The following is a 20,349-nucleotide window of genomic DNA, read 5'->3' on the forward strand; positions in this document are numbered from 1 at the left end:
TCACTCACCAACCATAAGGATAAATTCCACAGAGAAAGTCACTTAATAAGATCAAGGGGGATTCAGCTGGGTACCTGGGGCCTTCTTCCTTCTTTGCTAATTATATTCACTTGGAAGTCAACAAAAGGCCAACTCATGTAATGATTCTTTCACTGAACTTTAAACAAAAACACACGAATAAGCCGCCATCTGGGGCTAAACTAAGCCAGTGATTCAGAACTCCAACGCCCTCCCCCAATCAAATCCTGGCTTTCTAAAACAGATGTCCATCTGTAGAGTACAAGTAACATTATCACCTAAAACAGTAAAGTGTAAATGCAGAAATGATAAAGATAGAAAAGAATATAAAATAAAGAAACAATCCCACAAAGTTTGGACACAATACACTTGATCTAAAGGACCGTGGAGCTTGTTTTCTACTCCTCAAAGTTTGAAATAATCATCACAACCTGAAGCAGACCCAGCACCTATCCATGAGGACACAGAGAAATCACACTGGCTGATTTGGGGCTCATGGTAAGTTTTTGTTTTCTGTACATTAACCTGTAAAAGACCTATCAACATCATGATGAGATAAATTAATAATTGTAAACTAAAGAAAATAAACCCCTTGAAAATAACATAGCCACTTTTTTTTTTTCAGAGACTTTTACCAAGTTGTTAAGGTATTTCTTCCAGGTGCAAATAACTATACATATGTAGATTACAAATATAGGATGTGTAAAGAGATTAATTACAAAAGTAAGTAGGTTAGCAAAAACTAGAAAAGACACTGCAGAGAGGCTCATATTCATCAAACTCCCAGAGTAGATATAGCAACAGCTAAAAATAAACTGAATGTGTTTACTCTTCATTTGGTTGTACTGAACTGAATGTTTAATTCAGAATTTTAAAGTCTTCAAAACTGAATAACTGAGTATCAACGTATGAACTTTATCATTTCTGAGGGGAAATTTAGAGAAGTGTAATTAGACCCATTAAGTAACTGGGCAATAGACAAAAAATCTACCAAAAAAATATCCATACGCTCTTGGTTTCTTGGCTGGCAATCTACATGACTTTATACAATCTATTCCTCCTCCTCTCTGCAAACAAGGAAATTCAAGGATCTACACCAGTGTTTTTCCATACTACTGCACATCAGAATTACCTGGAAGATACAATATCAGTGCTTGGTCCATATGCCCAATGGACCAGACTGACTGATTCCATTGTTCTGGGATGGGTCCAGGCATCAGTACTGTTTAGACAATTCTCATTTGATTCACTGTGTAGCCAGGGTTGAACACCACTGATGTACACATGACTATAAAACTATCCACATCACACAAGCCTTCCACTGCCCTGACCACAGTGGACACACTCTGCATTAAAGATGGCAGAGTCATTCTTCCTCACGTCATTTCTCTAACCCTGACTCACAAAGGTAGGGGAAAAAAGTTATGAAAGTCGAGTGAGTCCACTTGAGAACATTAATCACACCATTCTGGCATTAATGGTGGACTGAATCCCACTTAAGCTTAAGGTATAAAACGGCACATCAAATTTGGGTAAAATCTATAGAGAGAGATGTTTCATTTCTTTGGTCAGGGATAGGAGGACATGGTCTGATTTTAAAAGTAAAGTGAGACAGACGAGAAGGGGCTGGAAAGGGTCAACTAGTCACAGCCATCAGGATGACAATATGGCAGCAGAGCAAGGGATCCAGGAAAATGGTCATGGACTCAGAACCAAAGAACTCCAACATGGGGCAACGAGCGTGTCCAGAGGAGCTGGCCAAGGGCAACAACGGGGAAAGTGAAAGCAAATGATATTCAAGAGCCCTCGGCAGCCTGGTTTGGCAGTGAAACTCCTCACAAGTGCAGAGCCCTGGAGTCCAAGCTAGCATCAGGGACCCGGGTCTCTTCTCTCAGAGCAAGGCAGGGCCCCCAGTTCCGGAGCTCTAAGTTGCTATAACAAGCATTCAGAGTCACGGAAATGGTGACAGGGTGGTTCAAGTCACAATCCTTAAACTGCTAAGTCATAGTTCCTTAAGGGTCTCCTACTGCTAAGGTTTTCAGGGCTGGGGCAGGGCTACCTCTACATGGGGGTGAGGGAGGGAAAAGGGGAAAAGATGGGCTGCAGATGCTAGAAGGAGATTTCCTCTAAACCAAGTTAGCTTTACTTTAAGACCAGAGTTAGCCACAGTGACCTACACCAATTACAGAAGCTCAACTATTCTAAACTGGTATCAGAACAAACGATCTTTCTGATTCACCCCTGCAAACCAGTTTGCTTGCTTTACTCATGAAGGCCAATATTGTATTATAATTAGGTCTGGCCCACTGAACTGCTTTCCTGGTCCAGAGCCTAGATTGCCTTTGGCTTTCTTAGCAACAGTCTCCGCCTAAATTGTCACCTGACTAACCCAGTCCCATGAAGTACAACCTCAAATGGATCAAGATAAGTCATTTTCAAAGATGGCTTAAGCAAAACAACAGAGGCTCAATTCAAAACAACTACTTCCCTTTGCTCATTCAACGTGTCAATGACCCATGAAGCCAAGTTCTTCAGTCCTCTTAGATTAACAAGATTGATGGCAATGATGTATATAAAAGCATAGTACCCGAAGTTACTATCCTATGTACACACATCTTATGTTAACATTTAAATGAAAACTAATAGGAAGGTAGGGCAGAATGGTTTTTATCAAATCTATTTAAAAAGAATTGGACCAAAACAACAGGCTTCAAAAGATGCCACAATGAACTTACATCAAACCTCTAAATTGCCATGAGGGCTGGGTCAAAAGCAGTATTATCTAAACACTAACACATTTTGTGCGGTTTTATGAGGACACTGGAGAAGGTCTTCTGTTGGAAAGAAGTAAGTTAAAGGCTTAAATCTCTACTTAAGAGAGAAGTATATCTACACATGTACTTTTAATAAGGTTACTTTGAGCCTCACTTCCATTATAAAATGTTATATTCTAAAAAACTCTAGTAAATCCTTACATGTAAGCCCAAGCTAGAAGTATAACCTACAGCTGTGCTGTCCAGTAAGCAGCCGCCAGCCACATGTGTCAAGTGAGCATGTGAAATGGGACTAGTGTAAAGGGAGATGTATTGTAAATATAAAATATACAGCAGGTTTAGAAAACAGTACAAGAAGAGAAGAATGCAAACTATTTCATTATTAATTTTTATATCAGTAACATGATGAAACTGTATTCTGGATATATGAAGTTAAAGAAAATATATTATTAAAATTAATTTCACCTATTTATTTATTTTTACAATGTAGCTAGAGAATATTTAAAAGTACACATGTGTCTAGTGCTTATGGCTCACATTTTATTTCTCTCAGTGCTGATCTAAGACATGAATGCCAATTTGATAATAAGTAGATTTTACAGAACAATTCATTAATCCCAGCTGGTCTAAATTCTGACCCCTAACCCTAGCGAAAAGGATAAAAAAGAGCAATATCTTGACTATTATGTAAGGGCTACGTGAAACCTTAGAAGTAGTAAGTTGGAACCCGAGTCCACAAAACTTCAGCACATAAAAATAAACAAACCTCGCTGAAAAAAGTAGTGTAACCAAAATATACCTGGTAAGTCTAATTAATTGAAAATCTTGTTTAAAAATACTTTGCTTTATGATATATAATTTTAAAACCTACAGAGGTGAAAATTAACTGAAAAACTATTTAAAATAAAAGAATTCAGACTGATGGTCAGTTTCAAAATCAACAGCTTCCACCTTACATGTGCTAACAGTCACAAGTAAGAACATATAATTTTAGAAAGGACCCCATTCACAATATCTTCATAAAATATAAATCATCTAGGAATAAATCATTAAAATGCACAGGATTTATTTAAAAAAACTCTCCCCAGCACATAAAAGAAAAACCAATAAATGGAGAAAAAAACTAAGCTTAAACAAGTTAGTATACGAAAGATGTCAATTCTCTCAATATAAATTTATAAAATTAATGTGATACCAATAAATATCCCAACACATTTACTTTATTCAATGATGCACTCATTGGTTTAAATGGAAAAATAAGCATGAAAATAGCCCTCCAAAATTAGAGGAAAGAGCAGTGATAGGACAGTTATGAGGACAATTTTTATTAATTGCAATAAAGTAATTTGATACTAGGGGCCAAAACAGACCAAAATAGAGAGGAAAGGTAAAGAAAAGGGGAGGGAGTTACTGACTCCAGTCCAGAGACTGACTCAACTATATATGTAAATTTAGCACATAAAAGAAACACCTCAAACCAGTGAGGGGCGAATAGATTATAAAATATATGGTTATCATGTCAGATAATTGAGAAAAAATAAAATTAGACCCCTACCTTACATCCATAACAAGATAAATCCCACAGGAATTACACATGTAACTGTTTAAAGTGAAACCTAAACGTACTAAGAAGAAAATATAAGTGAAAAATTATCATTATCTTGACACGAGAAATATGACACTAAACCAGAAATTTTAAGAAAGAAACTGAAAGACTATACTTTATAAAAAGTAACTATGGGGCTTCCCTGGTGTGCAGTGGTTGAGAGTCCGCCTGCCGATGCAGGGGACACGGGTTCGTGCCCCGGTCCGGGAAGATCCCATATGCCGCAGAGCGGCTGGGCCCATGAGCCATGGCCGCTGAGCCTGCGCGTCCGGAGCCTGTGCTCCGCAACGGGAGAGACCACAACAGTGAGAGGCCCGCGTACCGCAAAAAAAAAAAAAAAAAAGTAACTATATACATGAGAAAATACCAAAAAAAAGTTAAAAGATAAACTATGAACAGTGAAAAGAGTTAATGTCTTTAACATATGATAAGCTCTTAAAATTCAATACAAGATAATCTTCATAAAGGAATGTACAATGAATAAACATTCAGAAAAAAATAGAAATAATTATTAAACTAATCAAAATGCATTCAACCTTATAAGTACAGCAATGTAAACTTAAAGAGTTTTTTTTTTTTCTTTTTTTTTGCATTGCATATTCATAAGGATAAAGAAGACTATCTGGTGGTGGAGAAGGGGTAAAGGAATAGGCACTCTTGTTCATTTTTAGTGAGGCTGTAAACTTGCATAATCTTTCTTGCATTTTTTTTGCCCTCATTATAAAAAAAAAAGGTACATACTTTTGCCCCAGAAATCCCTTTTCTCAAAGATTTTCACAAAGAAATAATCAGAAAAGTGTACAACGATGTATAAAGGTGCTTATTCAAGAGTGGTTTTTTTTTAAACAACTTTAAAGGACCTAAATACCCACCCACAGAGGATTCCTTAGTAAATTATTATACAATAACATGTATAATGCTAAGCTGCCATAAAATTCATGATCCATGCATTCAACAAATAACTACTGAGGCCCTACTAAGTGCCAGGCAGTGCTCTAGGCACTGAGGATATGAGTAGTGACGGTAGACAAAAAAATTCCTTCCCATGGAGAAGGTGGTCAAAAGTACAATACAAACTTCCAGTTATAAGATAAATAAGTTCTGAAGATGTAATGCACAGCATGGTGACTACAGTTAACAAGACTGTATTATATATTTGAAGTTGCTAAGAGAGTAGATTTTAAAAGTTCTTATCACTAGGAAAGACAGCTGTAACTATGTGAGGTGATTAATATTAACTAATCTTATTGTGGTAATCATTTTGAAATACTATATATACAAATATCAAATCATGTTGTACATCTTAAACTAATATGATTATGTATCAATTATATCTCAATAAAATTAGAAAAAATAAAATTAAAAATCCCATCCTTTGTAGAGTTTACATAAACTATATTTGACAGGCAAGGATGTGGGAAAAAAAGTTTAAAAGTAACGTGGAGTCTGATCTGATTTTTCTTAACAAATAAATATACTTCTCCTCTCCTGGAAAATAGTTGGAATGGATTAAATGTTAACATATATATTAAATGATTGTATTTGGATGGCATAGTTTGGGGTGATTTTTACTGTCCTCTTGACACCTTTTTGCCACGTGAGTTTTCTTCAATGAGCAGGTGTTACTTCTACAATCAAGAGAACAAATTTAAGCTCTTCTATTAAAAACAAAGAGTTACCTGTTCATCTGACAAACATGGAGGGCAACTATATGGCAGGCAAAGCTTTAAGTGCAGAGAATACAGCAGTGAACAGATCACAAAAAAATCGCTCCCTTTGTGGTACTCAGGTTCCGGTAGGAAGATATCAAGTAGGTCTGATTATAACGCATCTGTAGGACATCTCATCTCTAGGTCATAAAATTCATTTAAGTCAACCAATATCTGAGCTCCTACTATGCCCCAGGCAATGTCCTCAGTATATCAGTAAACAAAACAGACAAAAATCTCTGCCTTTAGGGAGCTTACTACCCAGAGGACAAGAGAACTGAAAGATGTGGGTTCCAGTGAGGAGTAAAGAATAAAACTGTTGGGCTTCCCTGGTGGCGCAGTGGTTGAGAGTCCGCCTGCCGATGCAGGGGATGCTGGTTCGTGCCCCGGTCCGGGAAGATCCCACATGCCGCAGAGCGGCTGGGCCCGTGAGCCACGGTCGCTGAGCCTGCGCGCCTGGAGCCTGTGCTCCGCAACGGGAGAAGCCACAACAGTGAAAGGCCCGCGTACCGCAAAGAAAAAAAAAAAGGAAAAATGAAACTCTTGCCTTTACTCACATTCTAGTGAAACTATGTGAATAGAGACCCAGGTGGCAAATATTTCATGAACTTCAAAAGTACGCTCTGATCTCTGCAAACTTTCCTATGGCTGTAAGGTACGCAAATGATTCAGTTCTCATTGTTTTTGAAATGATATAATGAAAAAAAAAAGAATGATGCACTATAGACTAGAAAACCTAAAATAATTTAGTTCTGCCACACTTATTATCTCCAGGATTACACTAAGCAAAATTACATGTATTGGGAATTCTCAAATATTGATCACATGAAGCACCGCTATGTTCACACACCCTCTCTGTGAAAGAGTGTCATGTCAGTTGTAAATCTTTTAACTCATTTCCATGGTTACTTTGGGGCATCCTTCATTCACCACACCTTTTTGTCCCACCATTCAATTAGCTGGCACACAGCAGATGCATAATACATGCTTGCTAAAGGAACAAAGGATCTTAGTCATCTTTTACTTGGACAAATGAAACAGCCTTCTAAAGGTTTCCTTTTAACAATTCTTGCAGAAATCATCTCCATGCTCCTTTTGTTATCTTTTAATTAAAGGAAATGTAGTATTCTTTATAATTACAAACATTTTAAAGGTGCCGTTTACACAGACCAGGCTAGGAAAACAGTCCCTAGGATGATTCCTAGATTTATCACTTAGCACATGTTTTACATAATCAAATGAATGTCTTACATTTTAGCATAATATTCAACAGAAGAAAATGCAAACCACTGGATAGGTATGTGGTTTTTTTGTGTGCATTTCCTTAGTTTCAAATAATGGTCCTAATTTTGTAAATTATGAGCTCTAGAACACCTCTTTTATTCAAGCAAGAGCCTTTGAAAATCTGATGGTGACAGTACCTGTCAGTTGCCAACCCAATAACCATTTTCCCTTTTTCTTTTAGGAATAAAACACTGAGTAATGTGCCAGATAGAAAACTCCATTTCCCAGCTTCCCTTGCAGAAGGGAGCCAATGCAAAATAAGCATTAGCCTTTGTGCGGTACTTTGAAGAAAACCCTTTGGTCTCACACCCTTCCTTTCTCTTCCTACCTGGGACTCCTACACAATGGCTGGAACCCAGTAACCAGGTTATGACTTTATGGAAGTTATATACTCAGGATGATGAGGCAGAAAGACGTAAGGAGCCCATGTCCCTTATGACTTTATGTAGTAGACATAGCTCACCTGGACTGCCTTCATGTTAGTTTTACAAGACTGAGAAAAATTCTATTTTGTGTAAACTGTTATTTCAGTCCCTGTTTCTAGGATTCCTAATGCTGAATTCAGAGACTTATTTGATTTAGCTGGAGTAGAAAGTGAAGAGACCTGTAATTCTTAGCCTTCTGCTTTATCTAGTCTTGCGTTCTGGCAAATTTATCTACTATCAGGGTTTCAACTATTATCTCTGAACTTGAGATTCCCATTTGATTTTACCCATATCTAACCTCCAAATTTCAAAGTATCCTCAAAACATGTCCATTTGGATGTCCCCCAATCACTTCAAAATTTGAATGTATATCTTCTCCTACTGTACTGGCCCTCTTTCTCAATTTCCTTATCTTTTAATAGATCTTCCCAATCAATCAGGTTCAAGACTATAAACCACAGTTCCTGAAAATGTTTCACCTGCACCAGAATATTCTGGGCAGCTCATTAAGAATGCAGTCCCATGGCAGATCTACTCAACAGAATCGTCATGAGGCAGCCCAAGAAACCACAGTTTTAATGGGATACCTGGGATCTTGTAAACATTAAAATTTGAAATTACTGTTTCAGAATCTCCTGCGGTATATTCACTATATCACTATGTCCTATGACGTGACCTTTGTCACCTCATTTCCTACTCTTCTCCCCCTCCCTGTTCCTTTAACACTCCTCTCTCCTGTCTTGGGGCCTGTCTGGAACATTCTTTCCCCAGATTCCCACCAGGCTTCTTTCACCTCCTCCACCTCAATTTTTCAATGAAGGCTAGCCTAACCAACCTATTTAAACTTGCAATTCATCCACCAACCTTATGTATCTTACCTTTTCTTTATTTTTCCCACAGCACTTACCACATAACAAAATCTATAATTTGCTAATTTTTTGTGTTTTCTTTGTCTCTTGCCTCACTAGAATGATAGCACTTCCAGGGCAGGGCTTTTTCTATTGTTCGTTCACTGATGCATCTCAAGTACCTGGAACGGTACTTGCAGGAGTTCAACAGATATCTGTTGGACACGTTAATGATTTACTGAGAAATATCTCTAATTCCTCCCTTCCCAGTGTCACTGCTCCACTCCAATACTAATCCTGGCCTTTGTCATTTTTAGACTTTTTTTTAAAAAACAACAGAGTGTATTTACAGTGTCATTTCCTCCAAACCATCCAACATACTTCCAGGCTTATCTCTCTAAGACACTGTTTGGGGATGTCACTCCCCTATAATGATTTGGCTCCTAACTGGCCCTGTTAGAAGTATTATACATTGGCCTCATGCTTGCATGAGAATTGAATTAGATGAACTCTAAGATCCTTTTCAGATATTTGATTCAAAATCCGAATGATTCATCTTGGCATTTAAAATGCTCTGTAATCTAGAAGTATTTACTTATCCAAATTTACATCCTATTCCTTCCAAGTTTCCCTTTGTTCCTGGCCAGTTTCTTTAAGAACTCTCAAATAAGCCACGGTCATGTTCACTGCTTTTTCAATTGGTTACTCTCTACCCTCAATGCCCTCCTGACTACTGAAATAGATGGCATTATCTTGGAAGCTTGGTACTCAGACTGTGACCTGCAGGCCAGCATCACCCAGCGTTACCCGTGAGCTTGTCAGAAATGCAACTCCAGCCCTACCCATTTAGAAGCTGCATCTAACAAGATCCCCAGGTGATTTGTGGGCATCTTAAAGTTTGAAAAGCACTGCGTGAGCACTCATTTCAAATCATTTCTCAATGGAATGTTTGCTCGGCAGACCTCGTGTTCTTATGTCTGATCTGCCACAGCTCTTTGTTACCCATAGCAGGCACGCTGTTTAATTAATAACATCCCCTGTTAGACTATTTATTTCTTTTTTTAAAAAAAATTAATGTATTTATTTATTTATTTTTGGCTGCATTGGGTCTTTGTTGCTGTGCACAGGCTTTCTCTGGTTGTGGTGAGTGGGGGCTACTCTTCATTGTGGTGCGCGGGCTTCTCATTGCGGTGGCTTCTCTCATTGTGGAGCACGGGCTCTACAGTGCAGGTTCAGTAGTTGTGGCGCACAGGCTCAGTAGTTGTGGCGCACGGGCTTAGTTGCTCCACAGCATGTGGGATCTTCCCAGACCAGGGCTCAAACCCATGTCCCCTGCATTGGCAGGCGGATTCTTAATCACTGCACCACCAGGGAAGTCCCAGACTGTTTATTTCTTATTTCATGGAAGTTCTTTCCCCTCAATTTGGTTATAAATAGCTTGCACACAGAACAGCCATGCATCTGGCCAATCTGAATGCAGGGAACAGAAGCCCATTCAAGTCACTTCAAGGAAAAAAAAGAGCCTGTTCTAAGGCTACTTGGGAACTGGGACTAAAAGAGTCAGGAGGGAGGTGCTCCAGGGACTGGCCACCCTCTCTCAGCGTGTGTCTCTCCCCCTCATTCTCTCCATCCAGTTCACTTTCTCTCCTATCTTCCTCTCTTCACGCAGTTTCTGTTTCCTCATACTAGCAGCATTCACACAACCTATTACAGCCAGCCATTCTCTCCTCTACCAGCCTATTCTCCTCTGCCCCTTTCTGCTTCAAACTTCACTCTAAGCCTCTAAGCTTAACTCTTCCCATGGGAGAGGTGATCACCACAAAGCATCTTTCTGAGCCAAAACACAAGCTTACAAGTGTTTGAGCCACCTATGGATTCTCTGCTCTTGGGTCAGGAGCCTGCCGTGGTCCAACCAACTGAAGCCAAGGACGCTGCTGTTCAGAACAAGGCCTTTAGGCAGCAGGAGCTGTCAAAAGAGACTATTCCTTAGGAAAGAAAAGTGTGGGCAAGGCAGGCAATGAGCCACATCACCAGCCCACAGGGTCATTATTGATTCTGTCCTCACCACAGTCCAGAGCAAAATGCTGGGCACATAATAAACTGAACCAACCAACACGGGGGGTAAGGGTCATTCACTAAGTGCCACTATGCCCCTGACACTGTCCTGGATGCACAGGGAATACAAGGATTAAATAAGAACCAGTCACTGTTTTCCAAAGCTGTTAATTCAGTGTGTCACTGAACTAGCTACTTGACCTTTGACACGTACCTCAACCACTTGGGCCACAGTTTCCTCAACTATCAGATGGGATCATCTTCACCAATCTCCAGGAGCACTTTAAGGTCCTATAAGGTAATCTTTGTAAAAATGCTTTGAAAAATATACATGCCAATCAAAAACAATACTGTAGCCTCTCGGTACTTAATGAAATCCTCTCATATGGCATAGGTTTTACATTATTTTCTGGTCCTTTCTCTTTTCCCATTTCCCATGATATAGAATCCATCAACTGCTATTATTTGAAAGAACAATCCCAGTATTACCACTATATTTTCATTACCCGAATGGCTCACTCAAATGATGATTAAGAAAATTCATTCACTATTGTCAAAAAGACAACAAACAACAAGTGCTAGTGAGGATGCAGAGAAAAGGGAACCCTCATGAATTGCTGGTGGAAATGTAAATTGGTGCAGCCACTATGGTAGTGTGGAGGTTCCTCAAAAAATTAAATATAGAGCTATCGTATGATCCAGCAATTTCACTCCTGGGTATTTATCCAAAGAAAACAAAAACACTAATTAGAAAAATATACGTATCACTATGTTCATTGCAGCATTATTTACAATAGCCAAGATTAGGAAGCAACCTAAATGCCATCAGTAGATGAATGAATAAAGAAGATGCAGTGTGTGTGTGTATGTATACATATAATGGAATATTACTCAGCCATAAAAAAGAATGAAATCTTGCCATTTGCGACAACATGGATGGACCTAGACGGTATTATGCCAAGTGAAATAAGTCAGAAAAAGACAAATGCAGAATGATTTCATTTCTATGTGGAATCTATAAAACAAGTGAACAAACATAACAGAAACAGCATCATAAATACACAGAACAAACAGGTGGTTGCCACTGGGAATTGGAGTAGGGGGTAGAGACACAGGTGAGGAAGATTAAAAGGTACAAACTTTCAGGTGCAAAATATGAGTCATGCATATGAAATGTACAGTGTGGGGAATATAGTCAATAATTATGCAATATCTTTGCATGGTGACAGATGGTAACTAGACATTGTGGTGATCATTTTGAAATGCATAGAAATATCGAATCACTATGTTGTGTAACATAAATTAACATACTATTGTAGGTTAATTATACTTCAAAAACAAGCCAACCAATCAACTCATAGAAAAAGAGATCAGATTGGGGGTTATCAGAGGTGGGGTATGGGGGGAGGGGAAATTAGATGAAGGCAGTCAAAAGGTACAAACTTCCAGTTATAAGATAAATAAGTACTAGGGATGTAATGTACAACATGATAAATATAATTCTTTATACATGAAAGTTGTATGTTATATATAAAATTTGTTAAGAAAGTAAATCCCAAGAGTTCTCATCACAAGGAAATTTTTTTCTGTTTCTTTAATTTTATATCTATATGAGTTGATGAATGTTCACTAAATTCATTGTGGTAATCATTTCATGATGTATGTAAGTCAAATCATTATGCTGTACACCTTAAACTTATACAGTGCCATATGTCAAATATAGCTCCATAAAACTGGAAGAAATAAGAAAAAAAGAAAATGCACTTCACTCAGAAGTGTAAAAAACGAATGTACACATTTTTACTGTGTACATTTAAAGACAGCACTATCATTTACTCAATGTGCATCTATGAGGTGCCCTGTATATTTTTTCATTATATTACAAATGACAATAAGAATGTACTAAATCCCTAAGTAGGACACAGGTTAGTTTTGACTCTTGTGTGGCCTTCTCCCCAGAGCAGTTTCACTGAGTACTTCCTAAGTGCTGTAATCCGAAAATCATAGCTACTAGAGCTCAGAGCCCCCATTTTTAACATGGGGGCTCTGAAGAGGAAAAATAATAAAATGGCCTGTTTCAAACCCCTATAATCCAATTCTCCTAAAATCTGTATCTTTTTTCCTAACATCACTTTACCACTTGCCAAACATTAAAGGGGGGAGGGGGCGGGGGTGAAGGAAGGACACCAGTGAGTGATGTTGTGAGAACATGAGCCACCCTTTATAGGATTCAAGTATGGGTTTATGTGACACAAAAATAAAACAAAGCTCCAGATATGCACTGTTTTGGCTTCGCTATGAACAAAATGAAAACATATTTACCAACTGACTGCCACATGCTAGGCCGGATGCTGAGGGCTCATCAGAGGATGAAGACAGCGTAGGCCCTCCAAAAGCTTACTGGCCTTTACCCTCGGGCATCTGTTGCTCATTGCTCACAAGTGTAGCCATTCAACATCTGGCCCCGGGTGGAGCAAAGAAAACAGCTTCCACCTTGCTAAAAAGTCCGCTCAGCTGGCCAAAAGGCAGGTATCAGGTAAAGGGAAAAACAAAACCTCAGACGGGAGCTGGGTGAGACTCCGCTGCAGGAGGCGGAACTGCAGAGACTGTAATGCACAGCACCGGCTGAGCGCCCAAGCCCAATTAAGGCTCCTCCCGCTCGGAGAGGCGAGGGGCTGTGGATCAAAGGATCCTGCAACCTGGGAAAGGCAGATTCAGTTCCCGGGGAGCCGTGATATGGGGGCTGCAAAAAGGTGGGCGGCTGGCTGGCGCTGTGCTCCCTAGAATGGAGAAGCAGACTGGAGACAGAGTGGTTTGTGCACTAGTGGGGAGGGAGGTGGGCAGGGCGAGAGCGCAGAGACCCAACAGTCACGCTGCAGTGTAAAGCGAGCCTTGGGGATCCCTCCGAGGACACCAATTTCGGGGCTCTGCAGCTGGAAAGGGGTCTGCACTGATGGCGGCGCAGGGAGAAGGGTTCGCAAACACACACACACACTCACACTCTCTCTCTCTCTCTCTCACACCGCCTGACCCTCGGCTGGCCCCGAGCCGCCCCCGCGCGCGCTCCGCACCCAGCTTCGTGCTGCGGCAGCTACTCACCCTCCGCGCGGGAGCGGATCTCCGACACGGTCCTCCGCATGGTGGACATCGCGGCGGCCGCCGCAGGTGGCTCTTCAGACCAGACTCTGCACCTGTCACTGCGCCGCGCAGGCGGAGGATCTGGCTTCCCCGCGCCGAGCGCTCAGCAGCCGCGCGGGCCCAGCCGCCCACCCAGGGCAGTGCCGCTGCCGGGCGAGGCCCTCGCACACCGGCGGGAGAAGGGGGAGGTAATGAAGGCGCCGGCGTCCGCAGAGCTGAGCGAGCTCTGCCTGCAGCCACCGAGGGAGCGGCGAGGCAAGGGGCGGAGCTTCGGCGTCTGCGTCCGGGCAGGGATTCTCAGGACGCCCACTCACTCGCACAACTGCAGCGCTGCGGGGAAGGCGGGAGAGGGGCGGGGAGAACGGGAGAGGGGCGGGGAGAGACTCCGGAGAGCCTCCTGCGGCCCGCCCTGCTTTGGACCGTACCATCCCTGAGTGGGGAGAGGCAGATGCCGGCCTCTTCCACCACAGGCGCCCTCGTCCCTCCCCGTGGCTTCGGCTCTTCCTGTCTTTTCTCAATGCTTTTCTGCTTCTTCCAAGGCTTGGCCAGAGAGGAAGGGGTACTGTGGCTCCTGCATCCTTGCAAATCCTCTCCCGCCACCCTCTAGTTTTAATAACAATGGAGTCGCCCGTGGTGCGGAAGTGGGGTTGGGTCTGAGTTGGCTGCAAAGCGGCGAAAAGGCCTGGGGCGTCAAGGGCTAGGAGCTGTGGCAGGGCACTGCGTGTTGGCCACCCCCGGTTGCAATTCTAGCCTCCGTGCGCCGCCAACAGCCCTCGCGACCTGAGTCGCACCTGCTCACTCGCCTGGTCCACGAGCAACAGGTTCTGAGGCCGGGGTCCTCGGGCGCTGGTGGCTCCTCCTGCCCATGGTGCTCATGTGCGTCTGGGGCCGGCCTGCGAGTGGCCGTGTGCATCCAGCTAGTGCGTGTTCTGCAGACTGACAAACCTCTGGACTTGCAGTAAAGTCAACTGTTGGGCCAGGTGCTTCAAATTTTGCTTTTAGTCAAACATGCAGGAAGTTGGGAGGCGTAGTTTTACCTGAAAAGGGGAGAGGGAGCCTAGTATAAAGTTCGTAAATACATTAAATTTTAGTTTGCCCCATATCCTACAAATAAGGGTAACTTCGTTACCTTTTATTTTGTATAAGGAGATCTATGCTAACAAGTTATCAGAACAAGTACGGTAGTTTTTATTTATCGTTGATTTCATCTTTAAGTTAGGCTGTAAGGTTTTATATATTGAATAGATAGTGGCGAGCCGCTGAAATGGCGAGAAAGGAATAAATTGAGTTGGAAACAATTTGCTGCTTCTCTCATCTTGTGCTCTTCCTCCAGCACTCGGTGGAAGAGGGCTTAACGTGGAGGCGTTTATTGTGAACTTCTTTCAGATCCTGAAGGGAGAGATCTGGAAAGGTTTGAACAGAGAGATAAGTGATTATTCCCAAGCCTCATGAAAAAATAAAACCTGCTGATAGCATCTTATCTCCATTTGTGGTGTTTCCTCTGTCTCCTGCAGGTAGCGTTTGCTAATCAGAGTCCTGCCCTACATTAATTCTGAGTCAGGTGCTCAGTACATATTTATGAAGAACCCACTCTACTTGGCTCTGATTCGGAGGCTGGGATTAGAACAAAGAAAATGTATTTCCAGCATTCATGAAACATTGCAGGGTAGAGCAGGACTCAAAGGTGTTTATTTCAGTGATGGTCTTGATTTACAAGTATGGTCTTCTAAAATTAAGAAATGAACACACAGCCTTTTCAGGACAGTCATCACTGGCCCTTTTTATTCCTTTCCAGGTCCAGGATCTCCTTGTATAAAGCAGACTCTCTCTGGCTTGATGAACATGCATCTGAAAAAAATTAAAAGGGTAAGTACCACAAGGAAATAGTTTTAAAAAATCAGCTCTAAAAGTTAGTGAACAGAAACCAGAGAAAAATGCAGTGCTTTTGTGATTAACATTTTAGATAGAATTTTATATAAAGCCAGAACCAGCTTCTATTCAAAATCAGTGCACAGCAGCATACCAGTATTTGTAATTCCTATGGACCCTGAAATGAAGTTCAATTCTGCTTATTTACAGATAGTAATTAACTGGAGTTCCAGAGATTACCTCTGTTTTCTATAGACCAATCTATTTTATATATGTCCGTGTGTCTGTGTGTTTCCCATTAACAACCCATCGGCAAAGTTGACAACATACATCATTCATACAGGAAATGACAAGAGTCTTTCATACAGAGAAGAACATTTCATGATATAGTCCATAGCTCACTGTGTGTCCTTTCCCAAGTTATGCTGTCACTTTATCCATAATGGCAAGAGTATCCTACCAAACTCATTTCTGTTTTGTTTATTTGTTTTGTTTTCCCCAGTTTTGTTTTTTAACATCTTTATTGGAGTATAATTGCTTTACAATGTTGTGTTAGTTTCTGCTGTATAACAAAGTGAATCAGCTATATGTATACATATATCCCCATAATCCCTCCCTCTTGCATCTCCCTCCCACCCTCCCTATCTCACGCCCCCCAACTCATTTCTGAAAAACTATTCATTTATGATTGTTAGAAAGCACACATGTTTTTATTGGTTCAGAACCCTGATTGAAGTTGAATGTTGTACTAATCTGCATGTGCTTGATTTCAAAGTCCTCTCAGATCTCCTCATCTTCCATTGCACAGTGCGCTAGCCCCTGGCAGGGAGCTCTGGTGCCAGCAACATGACCTTGTCACAGAACCTGTAATACAACTCAGATGTCAGCAAGATCGTTTAAAAACATTCAGGTCCTGCGACTGCACTGTTGATGGACTTAGAAGGAAGCGGGTTATTCAAGAATAACTTTAACAAGGGCCAGGTTTTATCCTCCACAAAGTATCCATTGAATGCATAACATGTGTGAAGTGCCCAGCCAGAATGCTAAGTTACAAAGACAATGCATTTGTTAAAGTAACCAGCAGTGTAACAAGATGGCTGACACTTAATGCCAAATAGGCCAGCAGCAACACTAGAAGCATTGAGAGAAGGGGAGATTCCAAGAGCTGAGTGATCAACATACTTGAGCTAGGTTTTGAAGTAGGGGTTAAGTCGGTAGTGAAAAGGAATGCTTGGCATATAGTTAAGTGCTCAATTATGATTTTTTAATGAATGGTTAAGGAAATGGAATGATAGAAGACTATATATGGTTGGGGAGAACCAAGAGACCAATTGGACTACAGGGATCTCACTGAGAATCTGTACACTTTATTTTTATTTTTTCTAATTTTATTGAAGTATATTTGATTTACAATGTTGTGTTAATTTCTGCTGTACAACAAAGTGACTCAGTTATGCATATATATATATTTTTCATATTCTTTTCCATTATGGTTTATCACAGGGTATTGAATGTAGTTCCCTGTGCTATACAGTAGGACTTTGCTGTTTATCCATTCTATATATAATAGCTTACATCTGCTAACCCTAAACTCCCAATCCATCTCTCCCCCCGACCCCCTCCCCCTTGGCAACCACACCTCTGTCTGTTCTCTATATCTGTGAGTACGTTTCGTAGATATGTTCATCTGTACACTTAAAATGTGGGAATTGTATGTTATGTGAATTATATCTTAATAAAGCTGTTTAAAAAATTGTCTCTAGAGGTGTGAGCCACAAAAATTATCAAGTCCAGCAAGTCAAAGAGATGTTGAGCATATTCCTGTCTTGGTGGTTTTTCACTTACTAATTACGTGATGTTGCCTTGAGTTTGTTGTTGTTGTTGGGGACACCGAGAATTAAGAATTGGTCCTTCTTGGGAGGAACTCATAGTTAACTAGGTGACAGAGGCATGCTCACTAATTTACTAATTTATGATATACCCAGGAGTGCTTTGGGAACTTACATCCTGAAGGTAGTTGGAGATGTACTTGAGAACCCTGCTTCTGATTGAGAAGGAGGAATGCAAAGTTGAATACTATACGACTATAGAATACAGATGCTGGATAATGCTGGCAACTACATTCTAAATTCTTTTGCAAAAGCACAAAATAATGGGGTAAATTAATCTTAAAGTTTAGATAATTATATCTTTTAGTTTAAAATTGAGGTTAAGATATAACATAAATTCTATCTAGTCGCAAAGCTACCTGGTTATTGTAAGAAAAGATGCTTATTACCTTTGGTGTGTGGTTGGTATATTGATTCAATGGATGGTGAAGATACTGTTATGGTTAAGAGATTATTATGACATCATTATGGTATGGTTAAGATATTATTATGCTGTTGGGCTTGTAAGGCATTTTCCCCAAGTCTTCCCATCTTGATTGCTCTTTTTCTATCACCATCGTTTACATGCACACCGCTCCGGTGCACCAGCAAGTTCTTTAGGCTCAGTTTTAAAAATATGTCTTACTTCTATCCACATTTCATCTCCACCTCTACCTTGTACAGGCCCCCATCATCGTTCACCTGCAGTAGCCTCCTAACTGATCTCCCTGCTTTTACTTTTGACGCCCATTCATAGTTATTATTATTTAAAAACACAAATGAGTTTATTATTTTAGGATGAGTCATGTCATTATTATTATTTTAAAAAACAAATGAATTTTAATTTCTTTAAAACACAAATGAGTTTATGTCATTTCTTAGGACTTCAGTGGCTTCCGGCAGCACCTGGATTGAAGCCCAAACCCTTTCTGATCTTGCCCTTGCCTGCCTCTCAGGCTCATCTCCTTTTACCCCTTATTTGGTCATTGGGCTCAGATTATCCCAGCCCACCCCAGCTGATATTGTCCCACTTCCCCAGTGCTAGCCACCACCACATTGCCTTAGTCTGTTTTTCTCATAGCACTTATCTCTGAAGTTTTCTTGTTTGTTGGTTTACCTGTTTATGATAAATAGGTCTTGCTCTGTTGTCTTACTTATTACAATTTGTCTAACGTTAAGAACAGTGTGTGTCAAATGGCACAGGATCAATAAATATTTGTTGAATGAACTGAAAAAATGAGTGTACTGTGAATAATCTGGTTCCTTAAGATTGGAGACTGGAAATAAGTCAAAGAATAGATAGTATTTTATTTGAATAGTTAATAAGTTTTACCCTTCATAAGCATGTATACTGGAATATATTACTTTGTCATGAAATAATAGAACATATTTGCTATGAAGTACTTGATACCAGAAGAAGCTTCTGAATACCATATTGGCTTTTGTTAAAATCAAATGATCGAATTTTTAAAACAATAGACTGATTGGAGTAGCTTGTTCTTGCTGGACTCACTGTAACAAAACCCATATAACAGAGATGTGTGTGCAAAGATATTCACTGAAGCATTTTGTAGGGGCAAAAAGAATGTAGTCATCACCATGTGCTGATATGGAAAGAGTATCAAAATATATTAAGTAAAAAAATGCCTGTAATAAAACAGAGTGTATAATATGATTCACTTTGGTAAATAAATGAATTATATATATTATTTTATAGAAAAGCATAAAACAATAATTTACCTTTGGGTGGAAGGACTGGGGTAGTGAGGAGGGAGGTTCCTATTTTTCCTATTTGATACTTTTCTGCATTGTTTGCATTTTCTAACTATAAGATTTTTTTTTAAGTGTCAATAGGGGTTATTTGGATTTTGCTTTTTTTTCTGTATTAATAAGTGTCATGTCTTTAAAGCACTCATGTTTTTAAAAGTGCACTCAGAAACCATCAGAATATTCAAGAGAATTTAATCAGAATAAGAAATGCCAGATGAAAAAACAAAACAAAACAAAAGAAAAACTGATTTCAACCGAAAGCTCTAAATCCACTGTCACTGAATAATCCAGTCACTTATTCTTACTCATAATGTTAAAATCAATACTTTTCTCTCATGCCTGTGATTCATTTCTCATGAGTTTACCATTCTCTTTCCAAACACGTTAGCAAAGTTTTAAGTCAAAGTTATAATGTCTTTAAACATTATTATCTTCTTCATATAGTGGGAATTTCCAACAAAAAACAGTACAATGATTTTTTTCTTCACTATAATTGAAAATATTTTGCTCCTGTTTAAATGAAATGAGATTTAAAATGTTGATTTGTTTTATATGAAAAGACTTAATAGAAAAAAATTTTAAAATATACTCCAGTACATTTAAAATAGTGTTTGATTCACACACAAGTTTTCAGAAAAAACATTTACTGAATTTTTTACTCAAAAAGTAAATGAACGTTCAAGGCAAAATAATCCTGGTATTGAGATCTTGAATTCAGACTTATCATTTCAAACTGATAAGAGACTAACTAAATGGCATGATTTTTACTTTAAAAACTTCCATTCTACCAGAGCCAGGAAGTGAAAATTAATTCTTAATTTAGAAGTGCTGTTTCTTTTCCAAAACTTAACAAAACAACATTCCAGTAATGCTGAGTCTCTGTAAAATATTACTGTAAAATATACTTCATGGATAATACATTTACTATAGTATTTTCATGAATTCTGATATTTTTAAAAGCAGCTTTATCGAGGTATAATTGACA

The 20,349-nt window shown here is 39.8% G+C and overlaps 2 protein-coding genes across 18 annotated transcripts in view; one reads left to right on the top strand and one right to left on the bottom strand.

Moving 5' to 3' along the window:
- Nucleotides 1–14,156, bottom strand: part of ATP8A1 (ATPase phospholipid transporting 8A1) — a 235,562-nt gene extending 221,406 nt beyond the window's left edge. For all 4 annotated transcript variants that reach the window (XM_067735836.1, XM_067735834.1, XM_067735838.1 and 1 more), the window contains exon 1: nucleotides 13,819–14,156. In XM_067735836.1, coding sequence (XP_067591937.1) covers nucleotides 13,819–13,867 — 49 coding nt within the window. In that variant the 5' untranslated portion in view covers nucleotides 13,868–14,156. The remainder of the gene's footprint in view (nucleotides 1–13,818) is intronic.
- A 258-nt stretch (nucleotides 14,157–14,414) lies between these two features.
- Nucleotides 14,415–20,349, top strand: part of GRXCR1 (glutaredoxin and cysteine rich domain containing 1) — a 304,414-nt gene continuing 298,479 nt past the window's right edge. For 4 of the 14 annotated variants that reach the window (XR_010942971.1, XR_010942974.1, XR_010942972.1 and 1 more), the window contains exons 1-2: nucleotides 14,466–14,837; nucleotides 15,653–15,723. The gene's annotated coding sequence lies outside the window, so the exon portion shown is untranslated. Of the gene's footprint in view, nucleotides 14,838–15,652; nucleotides 15,724–20,349 lie in introns of all 14 variants that reach the window. The other 10 variants (XR_010942976.1, XR_010942970.1, XR_010942975.1 and 7 more) reach the window with 9 other exon arrangements.

This window comes from Pseudorca crassidens, chromosome 4, assembly GCF_039906515.1.
Source record: "Pseudorca crassidens isolate mPseCra1 chromosome 4, mPseCra1.hap1, whole genome shotgun sequence".
In the NCBI taxonomy this organism is placed as follows: Eukaryota; Metazoa; Chordata; class Mammalia; order Artiodactyla; family Delphinidae; genus Pseudorca; species Pseudorca crassidens.